The sequence below is a fragment of the Gymnodraco acuticeps genome, unplaced genomic scaffold, assembly GCF_902827175.1.
Source record: "Gymnodraco acuticeps unplaced genomic scaffold, fGymAcu1.1, whole genome shotgun sequence".
Taxonomy (NCBI): domain Eukaryota; kingdom Metazoa; phylum Chordata; class Actinopteri; order Perciformes; family Bathydraconidae; genus Gymnodraco; species Gymnodraco acuticeps.
This window is the reverse complement of record NW_022992130.1, coordinates 1,930,706-1,950,578: the sequence shown is the minus strand read 5'-3', so window position 1 is coordinate 1,950,578 and position 19,873 is coordinate 1,930,706. Positions and strand designations below refer to the sequence as shown.

At 40.8% G+C, this 19,873-nt stretch overlaps 4 protein-coding genes across 5 annotated transcripts in view; 3 read left to right on the top strand and 1 right to left on the bottom strand.

Annotated features, from left to right (window-relative positions):
* The first annotated feature begins 337 nt into the window (after positions 1–337).
* On the top strand, positions 338–4,230 carry ppa1b (inorganic pyrophosphatase 1b). Its single transcript, XM_034203771.1, has 11 exons — positions 338–503; positions 1,596–1,660; positions 2,054–2,107; positions 2,378–2,497; positions 2,594–2,680; positions 2,795–2,921; positions 3,017–3,144; positions 3,370–3,455; positions 3,571–3,646; positions 3,731–3,770; positions 3,874–4,230. The coding sequence occupies exons 1-11, from the start codon at positions 443–445 to the stop codon at positions 3,903–3,905; spliced, it is 876 nt and encodes a 291-aa protein (XP_034059662.1). The 5' UTR covers positions 338–442; the 3' UTR covers positions 3,906–4,230.
* Positions 4,231–6,007: 1,777 nt separating this feature from the next.
* On the top strand, positions 6,008–10,222 carry sar1ab (secretion associated, Ras related GTPase 1Ab). Its single transcript, XM_034203845.1, has 7 exons — positions 6,008–6,088; positions 7,197–7,267; positions 7,644–7,763; positions 7,862–7,927; positions 7,999–8,102; positions 8,199–8,330; positions 8,964–10,222. The coding sequence occupies exons 2-7, from the start codon at positions 7,210–7,212 to the stop codon at positions 9,078–9,080; spliced, it is 597 nt and encodes a 198-aa protein (XP_034059736.1). The 5' UTR covers positions 6,008–6,088; positions 7,197–7,209; the 3' UTR covers positions 9,081–10,222.
* Positions 10,223–10,827: 605 nt separating this feature from the next.
* tysnd1 (trypsin domain containing 1) lies at positions 10,828–13,850 on the top strand. Its single transcript, XM_034203739.1, has 4 exons — positions 10,828–12,124; positions 12,724–12,854; positions 12,958–13,143; positions 13,310–13,850. The coding sequence occupies exons 1-4, from the start codon at positions 11,037–11,039 to the stop codon at positions 13,510–13,512; spliced, it is 1,608 nt and encodes a 535-aa protein (XP_034059630.1). The 5' UTR covers positions 10,828–11,036; the 3' UTR covers positions 13,513–13,850.
* Positions 13,851–14,988: 1,138 nt separating this feature from the next.
* spock2 (SPARC (osteonectin), cwcv and kazal like domains proteoglycan 2) overlaps positions 14,989–19,873 on the bottom strand; it is a 34,487-nt gene continuing 29,602 nt past the window's right edge. For both annotated transcript variants that reach the window (XM_034203736.1, XM_034203734.1), the window contains 5 exons: positions 19,082–19,216; positions 18,224–18,442; positions 17,673–17,735; positions 16,531–16,662; positions 14,989–15,953 (listed from right to left, as the gene is read on the bottom strand). In XM_034203736.1, coding sequence (XP_034059627.1) covers positions 15,808–15,953; positions 16,531–16,662; positions 17,673–17,735; positions 18,224–18,442; positions 19,082–19,216 — 695 coding nt within the window. In that variant the 3' untranslated portion in view covers positions 14,989–15,807. The remainder of the gene's footprint in view (positions 15,954–16,530; positions 16,663–17,672; positions 17,736–18,223; positions 18,443–19,081; positions 19,217–19,873) is intronic.

Sequence of the window (19,873 nt, the reverse complement as noted above, 5' to 3'; positions counted from 1 at the left end):
TTGACTCAAGACATACACTATGTTGTTATTATTAACATCTTCAGTATTTAACATATAGACAGGCAAATATAGTTCAACAAATACAGACTATTGCAATACTGCAAAAATAAACTAGGCCTATATTTAGATAATACTTTGATAACTACTATAGATGACATTGTGTAGTGTGTGACATTGACAACAATGATTGTTCCATTCATCCTTAAGCCTTATTCAGTTCTGCTTGATACTCAATTCAAACTTCCACTTATAGTTGTGTAGCCTACATGTTTTTTCTATTTTCATTTGTCGAGTTAGATATTTCCGATAGCTTCTGAAGGCATCCTATGCAGACTGCGCATGCGCGGTGCCCTCTCTCTCAACACTACCTAAAGCGCAGACGCTTCCTTCCGCCGCCATCCTCCATCCCAGAGCCAGACAGCAGCACTAACCTGCACTAAACATGAGCTACACACTGGAAGAGAGGGGGAACCTGCACTCCCTGAACTACCGTCAGTTCTTCAGTAAGTACAAACTCACTTTAAAAAACAGAGTTGTGTCATTGTTTGCTACTTTTATGTCTTTTTACAAACCCTTCTAGCTGGCTACATTCTCCACGTGTCACTTATTCATTCATTGTTGCTGGTTTGTTTAGTCCTTGTGTGTTTTAGTGTTGACATTTGTCTTACTCTGGAGGATTACAAGCAAATCTTAACTTGTTTGAACAGTCATGATTTCTCGGTTTGAGCCTTTACAAGTCGCGGTAGCCAGTTGTTTCCGGTTTCGCCGTTAGATGACTTGTTTTCTGACATAACGTCTCAGTCGGTCACACAGTTCACGTTGTATTCTTGAGTGAAATTACTAGAAGGAAGTTGGTAATATTGGAAAATCGTACAAGGGTCTTAAACACGTCACCCAGCACAACATCATCAAGGCTTGCGGTATGTGAGGCAACTGGTTGTAATGTAATAATACTGTAATTGATAAGGTGAAGGTGGGGTATATTGAACCTGTTGAACTCAATACTCTTTTTCAGTAAGTTTCACAGACCGATTATTTATCATCCTTGTTTATGATTGTTATATTGCTATGTCATAGTCATAGTTTTTATAGACAAACCCATTTCAATTTTGGGGCTGTCAGAATAAATCCAAGTCACTATCTTCATCATCAAAATGCAAGAGTTTAAGGAATTTTAATGCAGAACATGTTAATCTCACAGTGAGTAAAATAAGCCTGTGTACTCCGCTAATTTTGGTTAAGTAATAGTGAAAGCTTTAGGCCTGGCAGGATGCAATTCAATGTTTCAAGCAGCCTCCTCTATTGCGTTCACTTCCTGTCCGAGATGTCATTGAACCATTAATGGGCAAAGAGGTCATGATATACAGACACAAAATCATCAACCTTTAGCAAACAAGCAACTCAATGGCACACCTACAACCAGGAGTGCAAGTAAGCATTAGTGAAAAGCTATGTACTGTCTTTGCAATCCACTGGACACTATGATGATGATGATGATGATGATGATGATGATGATGATGATGATGATGATGATGATGATGATGATGATGATGATGATGATGATGATGATGTGTTTTAATCAAACTGTTTTACAGAAAATGCTGAAGGAAAGCACATCTCACCATTCCATGACATACCAATGTATGCAGATGAGAGTCAGGTGAGGCTCAATCAATCACCTTTACCCCAGTTAATATATGAGTATAATATATGTATTACCATTTATCAACTGCTGAAACTGTAGAACTGCCATGGACATGTATTTGTGTGGGCAATGAACTGGTTTTATTAATGCTCTCTTGAATAACAAGGTCATTAAGGGAGGCCCTGGCCTTTTTTAATAACTGTAGATTATGGTTTATCTTATCTTTATGACACGACAAATCATTTTAATGGAAAGGTTATGACCCAAGCAATGCAGGTCAAAGCAGCCATAATGATGCACATTATATAGGCATTTTTGTGGTTTCATACTGTGTCATCTTCAGTAATGTACTAAACCATTTCAGAATAGTTTAACATATATATAATGATGGCTTTGTGTCTCTTACAGAACATCTTCAACATGGTTGTTGAAGTACCAAGGTGGACTAATGCAAAGATGGAGGTATGAGTCTTACATACTTTTGCAGCTTTGTTTTTTGATCCCTATACATTTGTGCAATCTTTCTTCTGAAGAATAAGAGTTTATTTACATTTCTGGCATTGTTATTATTAAAATAATGTGAATATTTAATGTGATTTCCAGTCATCCATAGTATTTTATTGCAACTGGGTTCACTGGTGAAGTTTCTCTGTTGCAATAGGAATTTACAAAATGCACTTAAACGTAATTTTAACGCTTATCACTTCTTTCAAAATAACAATTTATATTCAGATTGCTACAAAAGAACCCTTGAACCCTGTGAAGCAAGATGTGAAGAAGGGTAACGTGAGATACGTTGCCAATGTGTTCCCACACAAGGGCTACATATGGAACTATGGAGCCATTCCTCAGGTACGTGTCTTGAAACTGTGATGGTGTAAGATCAATGCTGCCGAGTGTTTAAAAAGTGCCAATGTTGAACTCGGCTTTGTTCTGTGGTGGTTGCAGACATGGGAAGATCCCTCACACAAAGATGAAGACACTGGCTGCGTCGGTGACAACGACCCCATCGATGTCTGTGAGATCGGCACCAAGGTACAAGACTTAATTGTTTATCATCTCTTTTGTCAAAGGTGATATAGATTTGAAAAAGGATAATACTGCTGATGATAACAGAAAATAAACTGCAAACTCAAACGTTGTCTCTAGGTGTGTTCCCGCGGGGAGGTGATCAAAGTGAAGGCGCTCGGGATCCTGGCCATGATCGATGAGGGCGAGACTGATTGGAAAGTGATTGGAATCAACGTGGAGGACCCTGAAGCCAAGGACTTTAACAGTAAGCACGTCTGTTATTTTTCTCTTTGTCTGAGCATCCGAGCAGTGCTGCGTCAATCATACTGAACTTGTTTTGTTGTCCCAATCTCTGTTTAGACATCAGTGATGTCCGGCGGCTGAAACCCGGCTACCTGGAGTCCACCGTCGACTGGTTCAGGATGTACAAAGTGCCCGATGGGAAACCAGAGAACGAGTTCGCGTTCAACGGCGAGTTTAAGGACAAGGTCTAACACACTCTTATTTTTACTCTCACAAATTATTTTTCTTCCCTGTCAGAGTTGTTTCTGTCTTGCAAACATGCTCTGCTTTGGAAGGTTAGACTTTCAAGGAACTGCAGTTGGCACACTAGACTTTAAATGAAATGATTTACAGATTGTTCTTGTGTGAAGGTTATTGTTAATCGAATTCCTTACTTTTCAATTTATCACGTGCTGTTTTTTGTGTTTCAGGACTTTGCCATTAAAATAATCAAGAACACTCACATCTTCTGGAAAGACCTCATTTCCCAAAAGATCGATGCTGGTGAACTGAACTGGTAAACACGGTTCTTACTGCTTTGACCCCAGCTAAAAAAATACAATAGAAAATGTAAACTAAAATGTTATGATTTATTGATTCTAAACTATGAATGTCTGTGTCTTGCAATACAGCAAAAACACGTGTGTCTCGCCCAGCGGCAGCCCTTACTTCTGTTCAGCGGACGAGGCTAAAGCTGTGGTTGCCGGGGTAGGTTTTTTGCAACATGACCTCTGTCAATTGAAGGCCTTTTAGTTTCTTGATTTCATAACTGATGTTTCATTCTGTTTTCAGACAAGTCCTCTTGAAAAAGAAGAAACCATCCCCTCATCAGGTAGATTTAAAAATAGAAAATCTTTATATAATGACTTGATTGTTAGATTCCTGCTGAATTGTTTCATCTGATGTGAGATTGACTGATGTTTTTTCATTTACAGTGGATAAATGGTTCTATTTCCAGAGGAAGTAAACCAGGAGTGGTTTTGAGTAGAGTGAAAGGCTCCTCGTATAAATACTTGATCTTACCAATGGGAACCAATTAAATAACGGGACGTGGATGTTTTGGTTTGGGCTGTCTGTTTCTGTGTAGATGGAGGGATAGTGGTTAGATACTGTAGAGAAAGAGAGAAAGTACAAAAAAAAGTACTAATTTCTTAACCAACAAATTTCACATATTTAAATCTCTTTTGACACGAGTTGTCATTAACAACGTAAAGGTGCTGTGCCTTTAGATACTTGTGCCATCATGTATGAGACTCTGAACTGCTTTAATAAAGCTTCTCTTTAAATTATCATCAAAGCGTGATATCTTTCTGCTTGCCACTTCTATGCAACGTCATTTATTCTAGATTAGAAGAGCATTTTAGTTTCTAATTTAGGAAGTTCAAATTTGCTTTACTTTGTATTAAAAACTGATTTTGACTGACGTTTTCATTGTTATAATGCTGCCACCTAGTGTGCAGTACTCCACACTACTTTTCTTTTGCAATGTAATAATTAGTATACTTATTATTCTCACATGAATATTTGTGATGTGTGTTTGGTCATTACTTTAGATATAGTATTTAGATATGTGTGCACTCTCAGGTGTTCAAATCTTCTCCGATAACATTGGTTGTAAATGTTCAAAAATGTAGGTATCAGAGTTTATATGGACCAATAAGACTATAAACCCAGACAAAATGACAAATAATTTAAAGAAATTGAGAATTTTTTGTAGTAGTGCATATGTGGAATTCTTCAAGAAATGTGCTGCTCAAACCTGCTCAACATGATCTTAAAATATACAATGACATTTGTATTTGGGTAAAAAAACATTTTAAATTAACAAATGGAACATTCAAATCAAATCAAGTTTTATTTATATAGCACATTTATAAACGATTTTTGGTCGAGCCAAAGTGCTGTACATATAATAAAAAATTCTAACCGACTCTAGGGGGGTCCGGGAGATTTTTTTTTTTTTAATGTTGAAGTTAAAAGCATCTATCTGTTGCACTTTGAGAGCAACATGAAGAGATCTATGGATACATCTCTCAACACCCATATGAAACAGAACTGTAAGAACAGTTTTTCTTTATGGATATTTTACAAATCACTCCCCTTTCAAACTCTATCCTTGTTTATTAATAACAACTTTTTTTTTACTGTCATATAGTATTTTATACCTGTTTACTTTATTCTCTTGTTTTTTTATAACTATAATGATCATATAAAGATGTGCCTTTACCTCACTGGTTGTAGAAAAAGCTTCTTATATTCGTTAGCATAGTTAGCTAACCAGATGCTAATAACAACAAAGTTATTGACTGTATGATCAGTATGACAGATGAACAGATCGCCACTGGGCTTTCAGCTAAAGACACAGACACGCAAACACTGCGGCATGTGTACGGCTCCTTATCTGAAGTGCCGGAGCCGCGTTCTGGTGCTCTCCGTCAGAACTACACCCCAGTCAGACGAGACATACACGTTAGGCTCGTGTTGTGTTCAAGGACCCTGACCTTGGCCAGGAAAAACAGGCACTCGCTTGTTTAATTATTTTGCGGTCTAGATTTCTTTAATTATTTTCTTTTTTGCGTGTGTTTATAAATTACCTCGAGGGCCGTACCAAATGGTCTCGCGGGCCGTATACGGGCCGGAGGTTCCCCACCCCTGCCTTAGACCCTCACATCGTACAAAGAAAAACTTCCAGAGAAAACCCACAGTTTAAAGGGGAAAAATGGGAGAAACCTCAGGGAGAGCAACAGAGGAGGAATCCCTCTCCCAGGACGGACAGACGTACAATAGATGCCGTGTGTAAAACGAAGAGATAATACATTTGACAGCATACAGACCGAATGTTAGGAAATGCATGTGTCTGTAATAAGAAGATGAATCCACGAGGATGATGATTAACATTGTTAATATTGTTGTATTATTAAATATAACCCCTTCCAAAGTTACTGAAGTATAACTCCTATTTTAGAAGGGTGAGAAGAACAGTATTTTTGTTTAAACACCTATGGCATGTGGGCTGCTACCATGGCTGCTACCGCCCTCCCTGTGACGTATTTCCGGTAAACTGTCAAACTCTGTGCTACATGTCAGTCGACGGGACAGGCTTGGACGAAAAACCAGCGGACGTGCAGCTTGTAAATTTGGCAGATCCAGGTAAAATCACACATGTAACAACAAGTTTACTTAGTTACCTTTTCCCACTTAGTTTTAGGTGTATTGTTCTGCTTGTTGAACCACTTTTCTCACATTTTAAAGGTTTAGTTTAGTCATTGTGGTTCACGCGTTGTTGTTTTTTAAATGTATCATTGTTTACTGTGTGACAGCTGGTGTCGTTACTACAAGCTACACGTGATAAGCCGAACTGTGTCGATCATTGTAAAATCACTAGAACAAGTATTTCTGATGAGCTCCGTCATTAGTTTACTCTCCTGTCGTGTTTTTATTTATGTATATTTTTTAAGGATTACCGATTTGAGATTTGCGTGCGAAAACAGCTGCGATTTCTGTCATGACTACGGACATTTTTAAGGGTTAACGCAACACAAAGTCCCTGTTGTGTCCCAGTGTTAAATCCACAGACTTAAGAATTAAACGCCACCTTTTATGAATGGAGTTTGTTGTTTACAAATGTCTGAAACATGATTGTATGATAACGTAATTAACCGTTGGGTAATTTCCCAAAGCCCTAGTCACTGCAGGCCTCACTATTCACAGCAACAAGCACATCAAGTATCACGAAGAGTGACAGGTGTGTTTGAGTGTGTGTGTGTGTGTGTGTGTGTGTGTGTGTGTGAGAGAGAGAGAGAGAGAGGGAAGCAGGGGGAGCCTGCATAGATCAAGTGTCCTTGCCACAACTTGTCATAAAAATAGTCAGAGGAAGATCAGTGTGACTTAGTTGAACAGTTCTCAGAACAAACCAGCATCTAAAAATCCTCTAAAGAGTGTGTATTGCTTAGTTTGCCCCCCCTTTCCATTTATGATTTAAAGCTTGTGTGATTAGAAAGTGATTACACATACCAGCAGGGTAATCCAGGGTCAGGAATATCGATTAACAATAAGCTTCTGTGCTGGATTCTGTTGTTTCGCAACTGTACATTACTTGAGTGATTGTACATTTATTTGCAAACGTGTTCTTTCTTTGTGCTGTTATATGGGTTTTCATTTACCCGTGAATTATGACACCTTAACAGCAACTCAAACATGAACGTATTGCTGTGCTGTGTTGTTATTTAATGTGCCATAACAAATCATTTTGTTACAGGCAGTCCAGAGAAATGTCTTTCATATTTGACTGGATCTACAAGAGCTTCAGCAGTGTCTTGCAACTATTAGGTAAAGTAATGTTGGACAGAAAATGAGCAGTAGTTTTTAGCCAGTCTGAATGAATGTCAGTCGCTTTGTCAGTAGAAATCAACCAAGCTTTGGGGCGAAATACCTAATAATCTATTAATACCTAATAAAATGACTACTAAAAAGTAGTTGTAGTGTGTTTCCTGTAAATATATTCACCAATTCCTTCCCAAACACTAACAACTGTGCACATCATTTATTTGTGTTATCTATATTTCTCAAAAACAGTGTGCCCCCCCCCCCCCTGGTGTTTGTTATGACTGTGGGACCATCATTGAGATACAAAATAACATCCAAAATGTTACACCGTTATTAGTGATTTTATATGACTTATTGTTTGTTTTCTTCTTGTCCTCAGGTTTGTACAAGAAGAGCGGCAAGCTAGTGTTCCTTGGACTTGACAATGCTGGAAAAACAACACTCCTGCACATGCTCAGGGACGACAGGCTGGGACAGCACGTGCCCACACTGCATCCAAGTACATTCACACATTTCACATGTTGTCAGCTCAGCAATTGGCCTTGTGTTACTTGCTTCAACACTTGTCTAAGGTCAGTGCTTCCCCTCTGTCCTCAGCATCTGAGGAGCTGACCATAGCTGGGATGACCTTCACAACGTTTGACCTCGGTGGTCATACACAAGGTAGGAACAGGTCGAAACTCACGCTGACAGATGTCTGTTACATAAACGCTGATATTGTGTTTCCCTCACAGCACGAAGGATCTGGAAGAACTACCTCCCAGCCATAAACGGTATAGTCTATATGGTGGACTGTGCTGATCATGAGCGACTAACAGAGGCCAAAGTTGAACTGGATGTAAGTTACTTGTGATGATTTCATTTGTGTATCAACACACAACAACGTTTTTTTATAATGACCTCTTTTATAATATTTCACTCTTTCTGTCTGCAGGCCCTGTTGACAGATGAAACCATCTCAAACGTCCCGGTCCTCATCCTAGGGAATAAGATTGACCGTCCAGAGGCCATCAGTGAGGACGGACTCAGAGGAATGTTCGGTCTTCATGGACAAACAACTGGAAAGGTGATGAACATGATGATAATTAAATTATTTAAAAGGATGATAATGTCAGTCAAGTTTATTTTCTATTTGTACACTACTGAAAATAGTAGAATTTTTATTTTATTTTCTCTGTTATTGCTTTACGACTTGAATAAGTAGCATATTTGGGTCCATGCAGCATATTCCTTCAAGGATTTTTGGAATGCATAATAACAACAACAACAGTGAGCTTCACAAATCACTCAAGGCTAGACCTACATTCCTTTCAGCTCCTGAGAAAATTGTATATGCACTCACTGTTGCTCTGAGATAGTAGAAAACGCTGTGTTTCTAATACAAATCTGAATAGCCATGGGCAGGCATGACAGTGCTGTTAAGACGCAGTTGGCATAGTACTGGCTCATGCTAATTTTTCATCATTAGTGTTAATCGGGTTAACCACTTGCTGTCTCTCGGCAGAGGAAACAAGAACAGAGACAGAAAGGAAGTAGGATGCAAAAGTGAGGAATGATTAATGTCATCGAGTCAGACCGCAGCCCTACAAATATCCCACTACAGCATGCAGACATGTACAGGTTTAAAATCGTCCATAGGAAAGGTTATTGCCCTTTTTTGGGTTGTGAATTATAATCTGTGTTTTTTGTTTCTTTTCAGGGCAAAGTGTCACTGAAGGAGGGGAATTTGAGGCCAATGGAAGTTTTCATGTGTAGTGTGCTGAAGAGACAAGGATATGGAGATGGTTTCCGCTGGCTCTCCCAGTATATTGACTGATGCGCGTTCTTTAAATAACCTTGTTTACCATGCTACCTGCGCACACAGACATGTGTTACACAACACTACCTGCCGTAGAGCGATATTTTGATAAATATACTTTATTTAAAACTTTGTTTGTGCCTGTAGAAAATGTGTTTCAAGTAGTGTTTTGTGTTAATATACCATGTATTCTTTATGAGTTTGAAGAAATCTGTATGTCATATCAATCATACCACAGTTAGTCAAAGATTAAGTTAGGAATAATCAGTCTGTGTTGTTCAGATTGAGTGTGGAGAGTGATCTTCATGGTGATCTTCATTCTCTTAAGAATGTGTCTGCCATATAGAACATGTCATCGCTGTGAACCAGTTTCTGACCCTGGTTTATTTTTAGCGACTAGTGTAGACTTACAGTGAAGGTCAATTTGGTTAACATTTTGTACTGGGAGTTACTCTTCCTTGGTTGACGATTAATATTATTATTATTATATCTTTATATTTAGCTGATTTTTTTCAAAAATAATGGGAAGTACTCTAGGTTTTGTCCAAGAATGTAATATTTCTTCTGGAAAGTGCTGCAGAGATTTGGTGCCATATTTCCTAATAAGGAACGTGTTAATAGTGAAGCTTGCTACCTCCAAGGACACAGACAGTTCTAATGATAGTAGGTTTTTTCAACCATTACAGGGTTTACCACTACAGGCCATATATGTGACCATAAGTGCATTAACTGAAATGTTGCTGTGAGGAGCTTTATCTTCAATGGTTCAGAATATTGTTAAATAATTGCAGTATATAATAACTGCATCAGCACAGCCAGGTGATGTAACAAACTCATACTTGGATGACAAACTACCTGTCTCATGAAGAGTTAGTTGCTTTGTAACAACTTGAGTACTTTGTGATTAGTAGCTGTTCACAACATGCAGTGATACTATGAGAGTACTTGGGCTGTGATTAAAAATAGAGCATGAAAGGACTTAGTGCAATACTATACATTATTTTGTATATAAGCTCTTATTTATATTTTGCAATACAAACATTGGCTTTCCTTATGTTACATTAAGCACTGAAGCAATGTATCTGGTACAAAAGATAGGTCTTATTGTTATTCTATGTGTGAAGTTTGAGCATAATAAATATTTCTGACAATCCTTTAAATCTGTCTCATTTTTAAAAGTATAGTAAATTGTGTGATTCAACCTCAAACCAAACAATACTATTATAACGTTATCATTTTCTAGTTCTAACTGGTTTTAAGATAAGATTATTAAAATGTACTGTTAAACACAATTAAACATTTAACACATTTAATAATAAACGTCTAATCTGTCCTTTTTGCCTGATAATTTCCATCAGCTGAACAGCCCATCCGTACATAATAAGTACTTTTTGAAAATATACTGGGGCGCTGCAGCACACAGAACTATCGTAACATAAACACTGAATAAACAACTGTTAACTGTAGTATGTATTCATTAAGTACACGAGCCATTGAACCGACTGGTTTTACAAATTACACTGAATAAAAATGGGATTAAGGCTTCCATCCTTTCCCTTTTAGATATAAACCTTTCGAAATGATTCCCCAAAAATGTCAAAGTTTAATTTACAGTATCAAGAACGTATGGGATATGTGTAGTCGAAAGACCAACTAAGTTCCCGCCCTCTTGTTTCCGATTGGCTTAGAGCTGTTTGTATTCACATGCTGACCAATCACAGTAATCGTCAGGTGGTGGTTGACCAATGATACTCAACCAGGAAGCTAGAGGACAGAATTCACGTTATTAAATAGAACGGTGCAATAAAACAGTAGTTACAACTCGGTGTCAGGTTGCTATTATCCCTGTCAGTATGGATGTTTGTTTTATTGTCTTACCACTGATGTCTGTACTGGATTTATACGGGTTTTCCCTGTCTGAAAGTTGCTAAACCACGTTATCGACTATATGGTTAAAGTTCACCTGCTAACAGCATGGAGCTAAAGGACATAGAGAAGTGTTGCTGTGTTGTCAATCTGTTTGAGGCATTTTCAGCAAAGAAACATGTGAGCTGCAGCGGAGTTATCGTCCATCCTCAAAGTGGATTAATAATATGCACCGGCGTCCCGTTTTCCCGTTTTGCCACCGACAAAGAGCCCCTCTCCGCGGACCACAGGTTCCTGCCACCGCACAGCTTCAGTGAAAATCTGAAAATCCGCGTCAGCTTTTCCACTGAGCGAAATCTGGACTCCAGCCATTCTGCACAGGGAGAAGCGTCCTCCTCACCCCCCAGGAGCAAAGCAACACTTCAACGGGAAGTTGCTGCAGAGTTGCTGATGCTGGTGAACTGCCTGGAGTTCAATCAGGCTTTCCAGGCAGTTTTCCAAGATGCTGACCAGTGGCGTTTCCATTGTGATGATGAAGAGGATGAGGGGCTGATAAGAGATGCTCACTTCCTCAGCTGGTTCGCTGTGCTAAAGGCAAGTGATGTGGCAGAATGCAGCCCAAATGCAGGGGCTATACCCTGGCAGAGCAGCTCATCCCTCCATAAAGGATGCCCTGTTGTTGCATGTGGCTCACCCTTTGGCTCCCTCTGCGTGGATCTCTTCATCAGCACCCTCAGCAGAGGAATCATCAGCAACCTGGCCGGAGAGGACAACGCCATCATCCTCACAGACGCCCGGTGCTTGCCAGGCACAGAGGGTGGAGGGTTGTTTGCGGTGAAAGGCAAAGACAATGTGCGTCTCCTTGGACTGATTGTGTCTCCATTTGGTTGGAAGGCGAACGAGTGGATCGGCCTCACTCTGGTCTGCTCCGTCCACCTGATCTTCAGGAACATCATCCGCTGCATGACAGTTCAAGATCCGCTCAGAGATGTTTGGCTCCATCCAGGAGAGGAAGGCGTGATAATGTCAAATGCCGCCCATGAGTCGAAAGCTGTTAAATGCCCCACTGTGTGCTTTGTGGAGAGTGGACAGGTCTGGGGCTCGGGGGTCGTTGTCGCCCCTCAGCTGGTTGTGACCTGCCGCCATGTTGTCAACGGGAGGTCAAAGGTCACGCTGAAGTTCCATAACAGGGAAAGGTGACAGCACATCAAGGGGGGGGGGGGGGGGGGTATCTAGGCGCCCAGTGTCCTATGCCACATTACAACAAGGCTTTTCAAAGGATTTTATGTTCCAGCAATGTATGTTTCTTTATGTCTAGTGTTAAATCCCCCACCTAGAGCTTATTCTCAACCTACACGCTATTATTTCCAGGCACGACCCTGTCCAAAGATCTTTTTTTTACGATTCAAACTGCAATTAAAAGATCCATCTCCCTTTGTTTGTTTACAGTCAAATCATGCAAAGATATGAATTCACGCTGTTCTCTCTACAGGAAAGGATTCAATGGGGGAAATGTATCCAAAAGCATTTTAATACAGTTCTTACAGCAAACCTTTTTGTCTACAGCAGGAAAAGCCCAGATGGGACCCATAACAAGAATAGAATACAGCTACCATCGTGTTTCTCCTACTGTGACAGTTTAATTTGAGCACTGAGTTGCATTTAGTTTGTGGTTCTTCAAGGGTTTTTTCAAAATCAGCTATAAGGATGTAGGATCTTTCAGCTAGCTGTAATGTTTCTGATTTGACACAAACAACTAAATGTTAGCTGATGATTTTATTGATTTATTTTTCAGAGTCCATGATGTTATAGGTGATGTGCTGTTTTCCACTAAAGCCTCTTCACCCTATGATCTGGCTCTGGTGCAGATGAGGGACCCTGCCACAGGGGCTGTGGTCCCGACAATGGCTCAGAGTTACAATCCGGGTAAGATTTGTGACTTGTTTCGTGGTAACGAGTTACACCTCGCTTCCAGAGGAGATCTTTGTTCACTATAAAACAGTTATGAGTTCATCTTCTCTGCCTGCAGGTGAGTCTGTGGTTGTAGTGGGATACGGGGGCCTGGGTCGGAGATGTGGTCCGTCCCTGACCTGTGGTGTCCTCTCCAAAACCATCAGCCTGAACGAGCAGCCGGTCATGCTTCAGACCACTTGTGCAGTACAAGCAGGGACCAGCGGGGGGGCTGTGGTGCGGGCACGCTCAGGGGAGCTGCTGGGTAAGAAACTACAAAATCCTGTTCTCTTTTTGATCAGTGGGGGGCATATGGTGACCATGGAAGACTTCACTGTAACAAAGCAGTATGCATAGAGATAAGAGCTATACTTACCAGATACTCTTTCTGCACTGTTATGCAATTTGAAGGATTATTTGCTATTTTGCAGGTATCGTTTCCAGCAACACGAGGGACTTGGCTGCGAAAGTGACCTACCCCCACCTCAACTTTAGCATCCCAGTGACAGTTTTCCAGACAGTGTTGCAGAACTTTCACGAGACAAAGGATCTTAATGTGTTTAATGTGTTGGACAACTCAGAAAAAGAAGTTGAAACAGTGTGGAGACTACAGGGTGCACAAAGCAAACTATAACAGAGGAGCCCTGCACTTTAATATATTAAACCGAGATGGATTATTTGCAATATTAGATCATGTTAATATTATGTGACATTTTTAAACAAAACTGGTATTTTCTAATTTATTACCAAACCTCCATGTGTTATTAAAACAGGCATAGATCTAAAGGAGTTCATTTAAATAAAACAAGAATCATTCATTACTAATGTTGATACGATCACCCAGAATTATGCAGTTACCTGTGAAATATTTAGAATGCTATTAGCCAGTTGAGGTTACTTTAATATCTGCTGATATTGTTTTATTGTACTGAAATGTAATTATATTAATAAAATATTTTATTCTGGTAACAATTCAGTGTACGCTGGGTATATTTCTGTCACAAATTACACACATTATGACAACTAAAGGAATATAAATAGAGCTACAAATCTGAATAAAGCAAGATTTAATACCCATATGTATCAGTGTGTTAAATCATAATGAATCAGACAGAACATACCTGTCGAACATCTATAGTAACCCTTTGTCTTACAGCAACAGCACAAAGAAAAGACATTGCAGAATGTGTTATTTACACCGGGATCCGTTTCATATGGCATGTTGCCGCCAAGCAGGAGGAATATTCAGCATAACGGGCTGACAGGTTGCTGAAAATGATTGGTCCCTGTGGGTGGCCAGAAGACTTGCTGTCGGTATCAGGTATTCAGACATCTGTTGGCAGGCGTACCCACTTGCAGCTAGCACATTTAGGATTTCACCCACTGGGACATAACTGGTACTGATTTCCATTATCACCGAAATGTGAAACTGAGAAATGTTATTTAGAGGATTTGTTACTGTCAGTTTTTACAATGCTAAGACAATCTTTATTGGTCTTATCTTCCAAGAATGTGCATACACCGAAACGTACTGTAAGGTCTCTATTTCACTGTTCCCAGACTGCATAGAGAGACTCCAGTAATGTCCAGAGGATGCTGCCGAGAGAGGCATTGTGCTGTTAGAAGTGCTGATATGCAGTCTGTATCTCATTTCTGCTGCTTCCCCATAGCTATAAGCTCCACTGCTGCAGAGCAAGAAGTAGCAAGAGGGAAAGTGAGCTGGCAATTAGCTGTCCCGCTCAGAGGGGAGCATTATGTCTTTGAAATGGTAGTTTTTAAGATGGCACAGATGAGATGTTTTTTATTATAATCTTTTTACCTATTATTCAATTTCTATAGTGTTTAAGTTGTAGTTGAAGGCTTAAAATGATCCATAAATAATCCAAATAGAAGCTTTTACTTTAATTATCAGTGTTTTAAGACCTTTAATGAGGAAACCACAGATATACAGACATTTGTTGTACTATGAATGGTCAATGGTTATTGGAAAAATGGCCATGATTACTGTAAACTGTATATATTTATATGCTGCATAACACCGCTGCTTAAGGATTGTGTGTGAGAGTTTGAGGAGGAATAAAGAGAAAACACAAACATTCAGACACAGATATACGGTGGCCAACTTGGCCACATAGGCAAGTTTGTTTTATTTAGATTTTTTTTATTAAACACAGTAATTGATCCACATTATGATACGATGTACACTTGTCAACCAAGCAGTATATTCTGCTAGTTTTTCGAGGCATTAATAACAGGACTAATAGGTGACTCTTCTGATACACACATTATATACAAGCTAAAGAGTGATGCGTGAGGAACATTTCTATTTTAGTAAGTCATGAATGACTACTGTCACATATGAGCTGAAGCAAATGACATGAAAACGGTAAAGTCCAAGGTAGCTTTCCAATAATCCAACGTGGCTTCCTCTCTTTATCACCGTTTCCTGCCCTGAAATCTAAATGTTGTTAATCTGCAGGAAGAAAAGATGAAAACGGCCAATTTGGAGTATTGAAATGCACCCAGTCAATTTCCTTTTTTAAATGTTATACAAGCACATGACGAGCACCTGCAGCCGCTTAAAGTCTCCATTATGCATCAGCTAAAAACTGCTCAAAGATAGTTCAAAGGACTTACAACATAAGAGAACAAAGATTCACAAGTATGAAGGACAATATTCTCCAGACTCCATTTCTTAGTCGTGATATGTCCCCTCCCCCTGCCCCTTTAAAGTACATCCTGTAACATTAAATACACCCATTACATATGCATCTCCCCTCCACCAACCCTAGAGGCCCTTTGCTTTTTCCATAAGCCAGTGTTGTTCTGAGTGTGATAATTTCACCACCTCCATCTTTTTGCAAAATCTGTGTGTGTATGTGTGTTCAAGACCATCGAGATGCTCCTGTAGAGAGGCTGGACTGCACATTTACCAGATATAACCCCCATCATCCACCTCCCCCACCTCGCCCTCTTCCTCTTCAGCCTCCTCTGCAGTCTCCTCAGCCCCCTTCTCTTCCTCGTCTTCCCATCCAACCCCGCTGCCAGTATCACCTGAATATGCCATTTCATCATCTGTAGAGAGACAGGGAGAAAACATGCAGGAGGGGGGGGGGGGGGGGGGGGGGGGGGGGGATATAGAGGGAGATTAAATTATCCACTGTGGCAATCTTAAATTCTGCAATAAATTCTGTTCAGCATGTCTTCCTCTCAACTTTGACGGAGTCCTTTCTATCAATGAGAAATGCTGAAATCAATTAAAAAAACATTGACTGCAATGGCAAAAGGGGGGCATGTGTTTGACTTTGTCTGGGTTTTAATAGCTATTTCTAAACCTTGCCAGGGGAGCCATTCTTATCAGGAGCAGGTTCAGTCCAACCAGCCCTCATTTATCTTGAAAGACTTTTCTCACAGCGACAAGCGGTGCTTTGGAATGCAAATGACTCCATGAATGTGGGACTGGTCCCTGCAATGAGTTATGTTGCAGTGGGCCTCAGCCCTTTAACATAAAGAAAGCCTTGTACAGAACGCATGTGGGGCGATGTAGAGAAGCAGGCCATCTGCAGCGGAAATTTTACATTTTTTCCTCGCTACATTCAGCTTTCAAATTCTATTCACTTTTATATTGACAGCTGAATCCTACGGGGCTTACCGCAATCTGGCTTGCCGCGCATCCTGGATCCGGCTACTTCTCCTCCGTTTTGGTCCACACACCAGCACTCTCCCCTGTCACACTGCTGCTTCCTGTAGTAGCCGTCCTCGTCGCAGCTTGGGATGAATCGACCTGGCGTTCACACGTAGAAAAACACAAACAAATAAGAGTCGGTTCTGGTAAAGCAACCTTAACCTGCAAGGAGATAAACACAGCCTGCATCATGCTTCCCTACACATGGCGCCGATGCCAAGTAAGAGTGTAATGCATGCAGCATATGTGGCAGTCAATTCCCTTTTCCATGAATACAAATATGTTCACGGAGAAAGATAGGGGTGAATAAGTATTAAATCAGCATATTGGGGTGGTGTGGGGGGTAGATAGCCAATCATCATGGGATGAGCAAGGGACACAAAATTGGAAAGTTCTCAATTTCTAAACCCTTAAATGAATATGAAATACAGCTTGTGTTCACACACTACAGTGTAAAACAGGTTGGAGCTGCATTATCACCTTCATGCTTGGAGTTTTCCTTAAGGAGAGTTAACTGTCATACTGTATAGAGATGAGGGATTTGTCATGATGTAGCTAGTTTCATATTAATGTAAAAGCTAGAACGGGACAAAACAAAAACTGTCCTTCCAGTCTTTCGAGGGAACATCTGAGTGCGGCCCCCTGCTCGCCACTCTGTGTCCTTGGAGAGTCCTGACTCAGACACCAGTCAACCAGCCAAAATCTGCAGTGCGCACACACACACACACACACACACACACACACACACACACACACACACACACACACACACACACACACACACACACACACACACACACACACACACACACACACACACACACACACACACACACACACACACACACACACACACACACACACACACACACACACACACACACACACACACACACACACACACACACACTCACACCGGCTCACACATACATGTAAGACACACTGATGGCTGCTTTCCTTTGCCGTCTGTCAGTATCGAGTTCTAATCCAGCAGACTGATCAGAGACTAATCCCGGCCTCCTGCTTGTCATCTGCTGGATGAAATCCCTCCACCAAGAAAGACAGATGAAATTGGGCTGAAATGCTGTCACGAGATGCCAGATACCTACCAAACTTTCTTTTGCCGCCGTCTAGCACTTGGATCCTCTCGAGTTCAGTCAGGCAGGAGGGCTCTTAAAAAAGACAGGATATATTATTTTACAAGAGAACAAAGCACACTCTAAGGCACAATAAGACAATAATGACGAGCTAAAATCTGCCAAAAACAATCAACAGTCAAAACAGACAGCTCTTTCGAGTGTAATCAATGTTTCCTAACAACATCAAATCAATTCCAGTGTGTCTCCTTCCAAAACAAGAAAACATATGAGCTTGTGACAGAGACCTAGTTTCTGCTCAGCTGGTTCTCTGACAGACTGAGTCTCTGAGAGCTGTGGGAGAATCGAGCTGTCAACAAGCAGCAGGAATGTTTTTTAGCTCCTTGCAGGGACCGTTTCAACCCCTAGGGACGAGAGGATGAAACGACAAATAGTGATGGACCAGCACACAACAGAGAGCTGGCTACACCTGGGGGCAGCTGAGCGGAGGGAAGTTTGAATGCTGAGGGGAATATGTCAGCGTGATTTTGTGAAGACATTCACATCCTCCCCAGAATACTCACTCTCTCTCCAGAAGCAGAGGCACCACTCGGCAGTGGAGACCTTGCCGTCCCTGTAGGAGTCGCAGGAGTTGAAGAAGGGCCGGATGCACACCTCGTACTTGTCCAGGTTGATGGCAGCCAGCTCAGTCTGGTCCAGGTAAAGGTCGCCATTGGTGTCTAGCTTGGAAAACATCCAGCCTATGGAGTCCTTACAGCTGGCCACCAGGCTCCTGTCCAGCACTGCAAACACAACAACACAGACAAACAAACATTCATTGTTTTCAGAGGACAGCTGCACAAATGGAAAATGAAACCATGCCAGCAGAATATTTTCATCCTCCTGGTTTAACATTTTCCTAATTATGTTGCAGGTTTAAAATAGAAACGGGTTTAATCTATAAAACCTGCATTTCAACCTTTCATTTTTGACCAATTACTTCCAATTTTCACTTTACAGCCCAGTTAAGACTTGGTGCTTATCGGGCACTAACTTGTGGCCCGAACATGTCCTGAGGTTCACTTCCTGTTGCTTTGAAGTATAGCACGCTCCTCTATGTGACATATCTTGATCAATCCACCCAAAAGTGGTTGAAGGCTCTCTGCCCTGCAACTATTTTCAGACAAGTTTGCTATCTAGTAATAGGTTGCATGCTGTATCCAGTGAGAGCTGCAGAAAACATAAAAGTGGAAGCAGATCCAGTAGAACCATTAAGCTGAATTTGTTGGATTTTATTTTCCCCTTGGTCTTCTTTTTGCTTTTCCATATAACACAAGACTTAACATCTTGTTTGGACATTTTATAGTACCTGTAGTGCTTGTAACGATAGTGTTTTAACTCCCTCTTAGTGCAGTATGGATTCATTAAATAGCAGCTCTGACCTGATGTGGTGCTGGCTGCAGTTGTTTTGGCTCCGGTCTTGCTACTGTTGTTCTGCTTGGCATTAGACTGCAGGAGCTGGAACCAGTCCCTCAGACGCTCCCCGAGATCAGCCAGATCCTGCCCGGTACAGCTCTCTGTGGGCAGATTGAGAGGAAGAATATGATAATCTTTTGCGCATTATCCTTTTTTTATGATAATTGTTAGGTGTGTGAGAGACAGATACAAAATAAAATAAATGGGAAGCTTTGTATTCAAGTGAATTCACGTTAAAAATGAAAAATGTTACACAAGGTTTTGCAAAAGATACTGATGAGGTTCCTATGGACTACATACATACATTACATAACTTAGGGGTAATATTTGACCAATCCGCGTCATTTGATACCCATGTTAAGCAACTGACGAGATCTTGTTTCTTCCACCTATACGAAACATTAGTAAACTGAGATCTGTAGTTTCAACACCCGACCTAGAAATGATTATACATACGTTTATTTCATCTCGCATTGACTACGGCAACGCACTGTTCTCCTCTCGCAGCATGTCTGCCCTTGGTCGTCTGCAGGCAGTGCAGAATGCAGCTGCAAGACTTCTCACCCGGTCAAATAAACGGTCCCACATTACCCCACTACTCAGATTCACTGGCTCCCTGTAGCTTATAGGATACAGTTCAAAATCCTCACTCTCACCTACAGAGCATTGCACGGTCAGACTCCTGCATATGTGGCTGACCTAATTCATCCATATACATCAGCCCGCCCACTCAGGTCACACATGCACAATTTACTGTA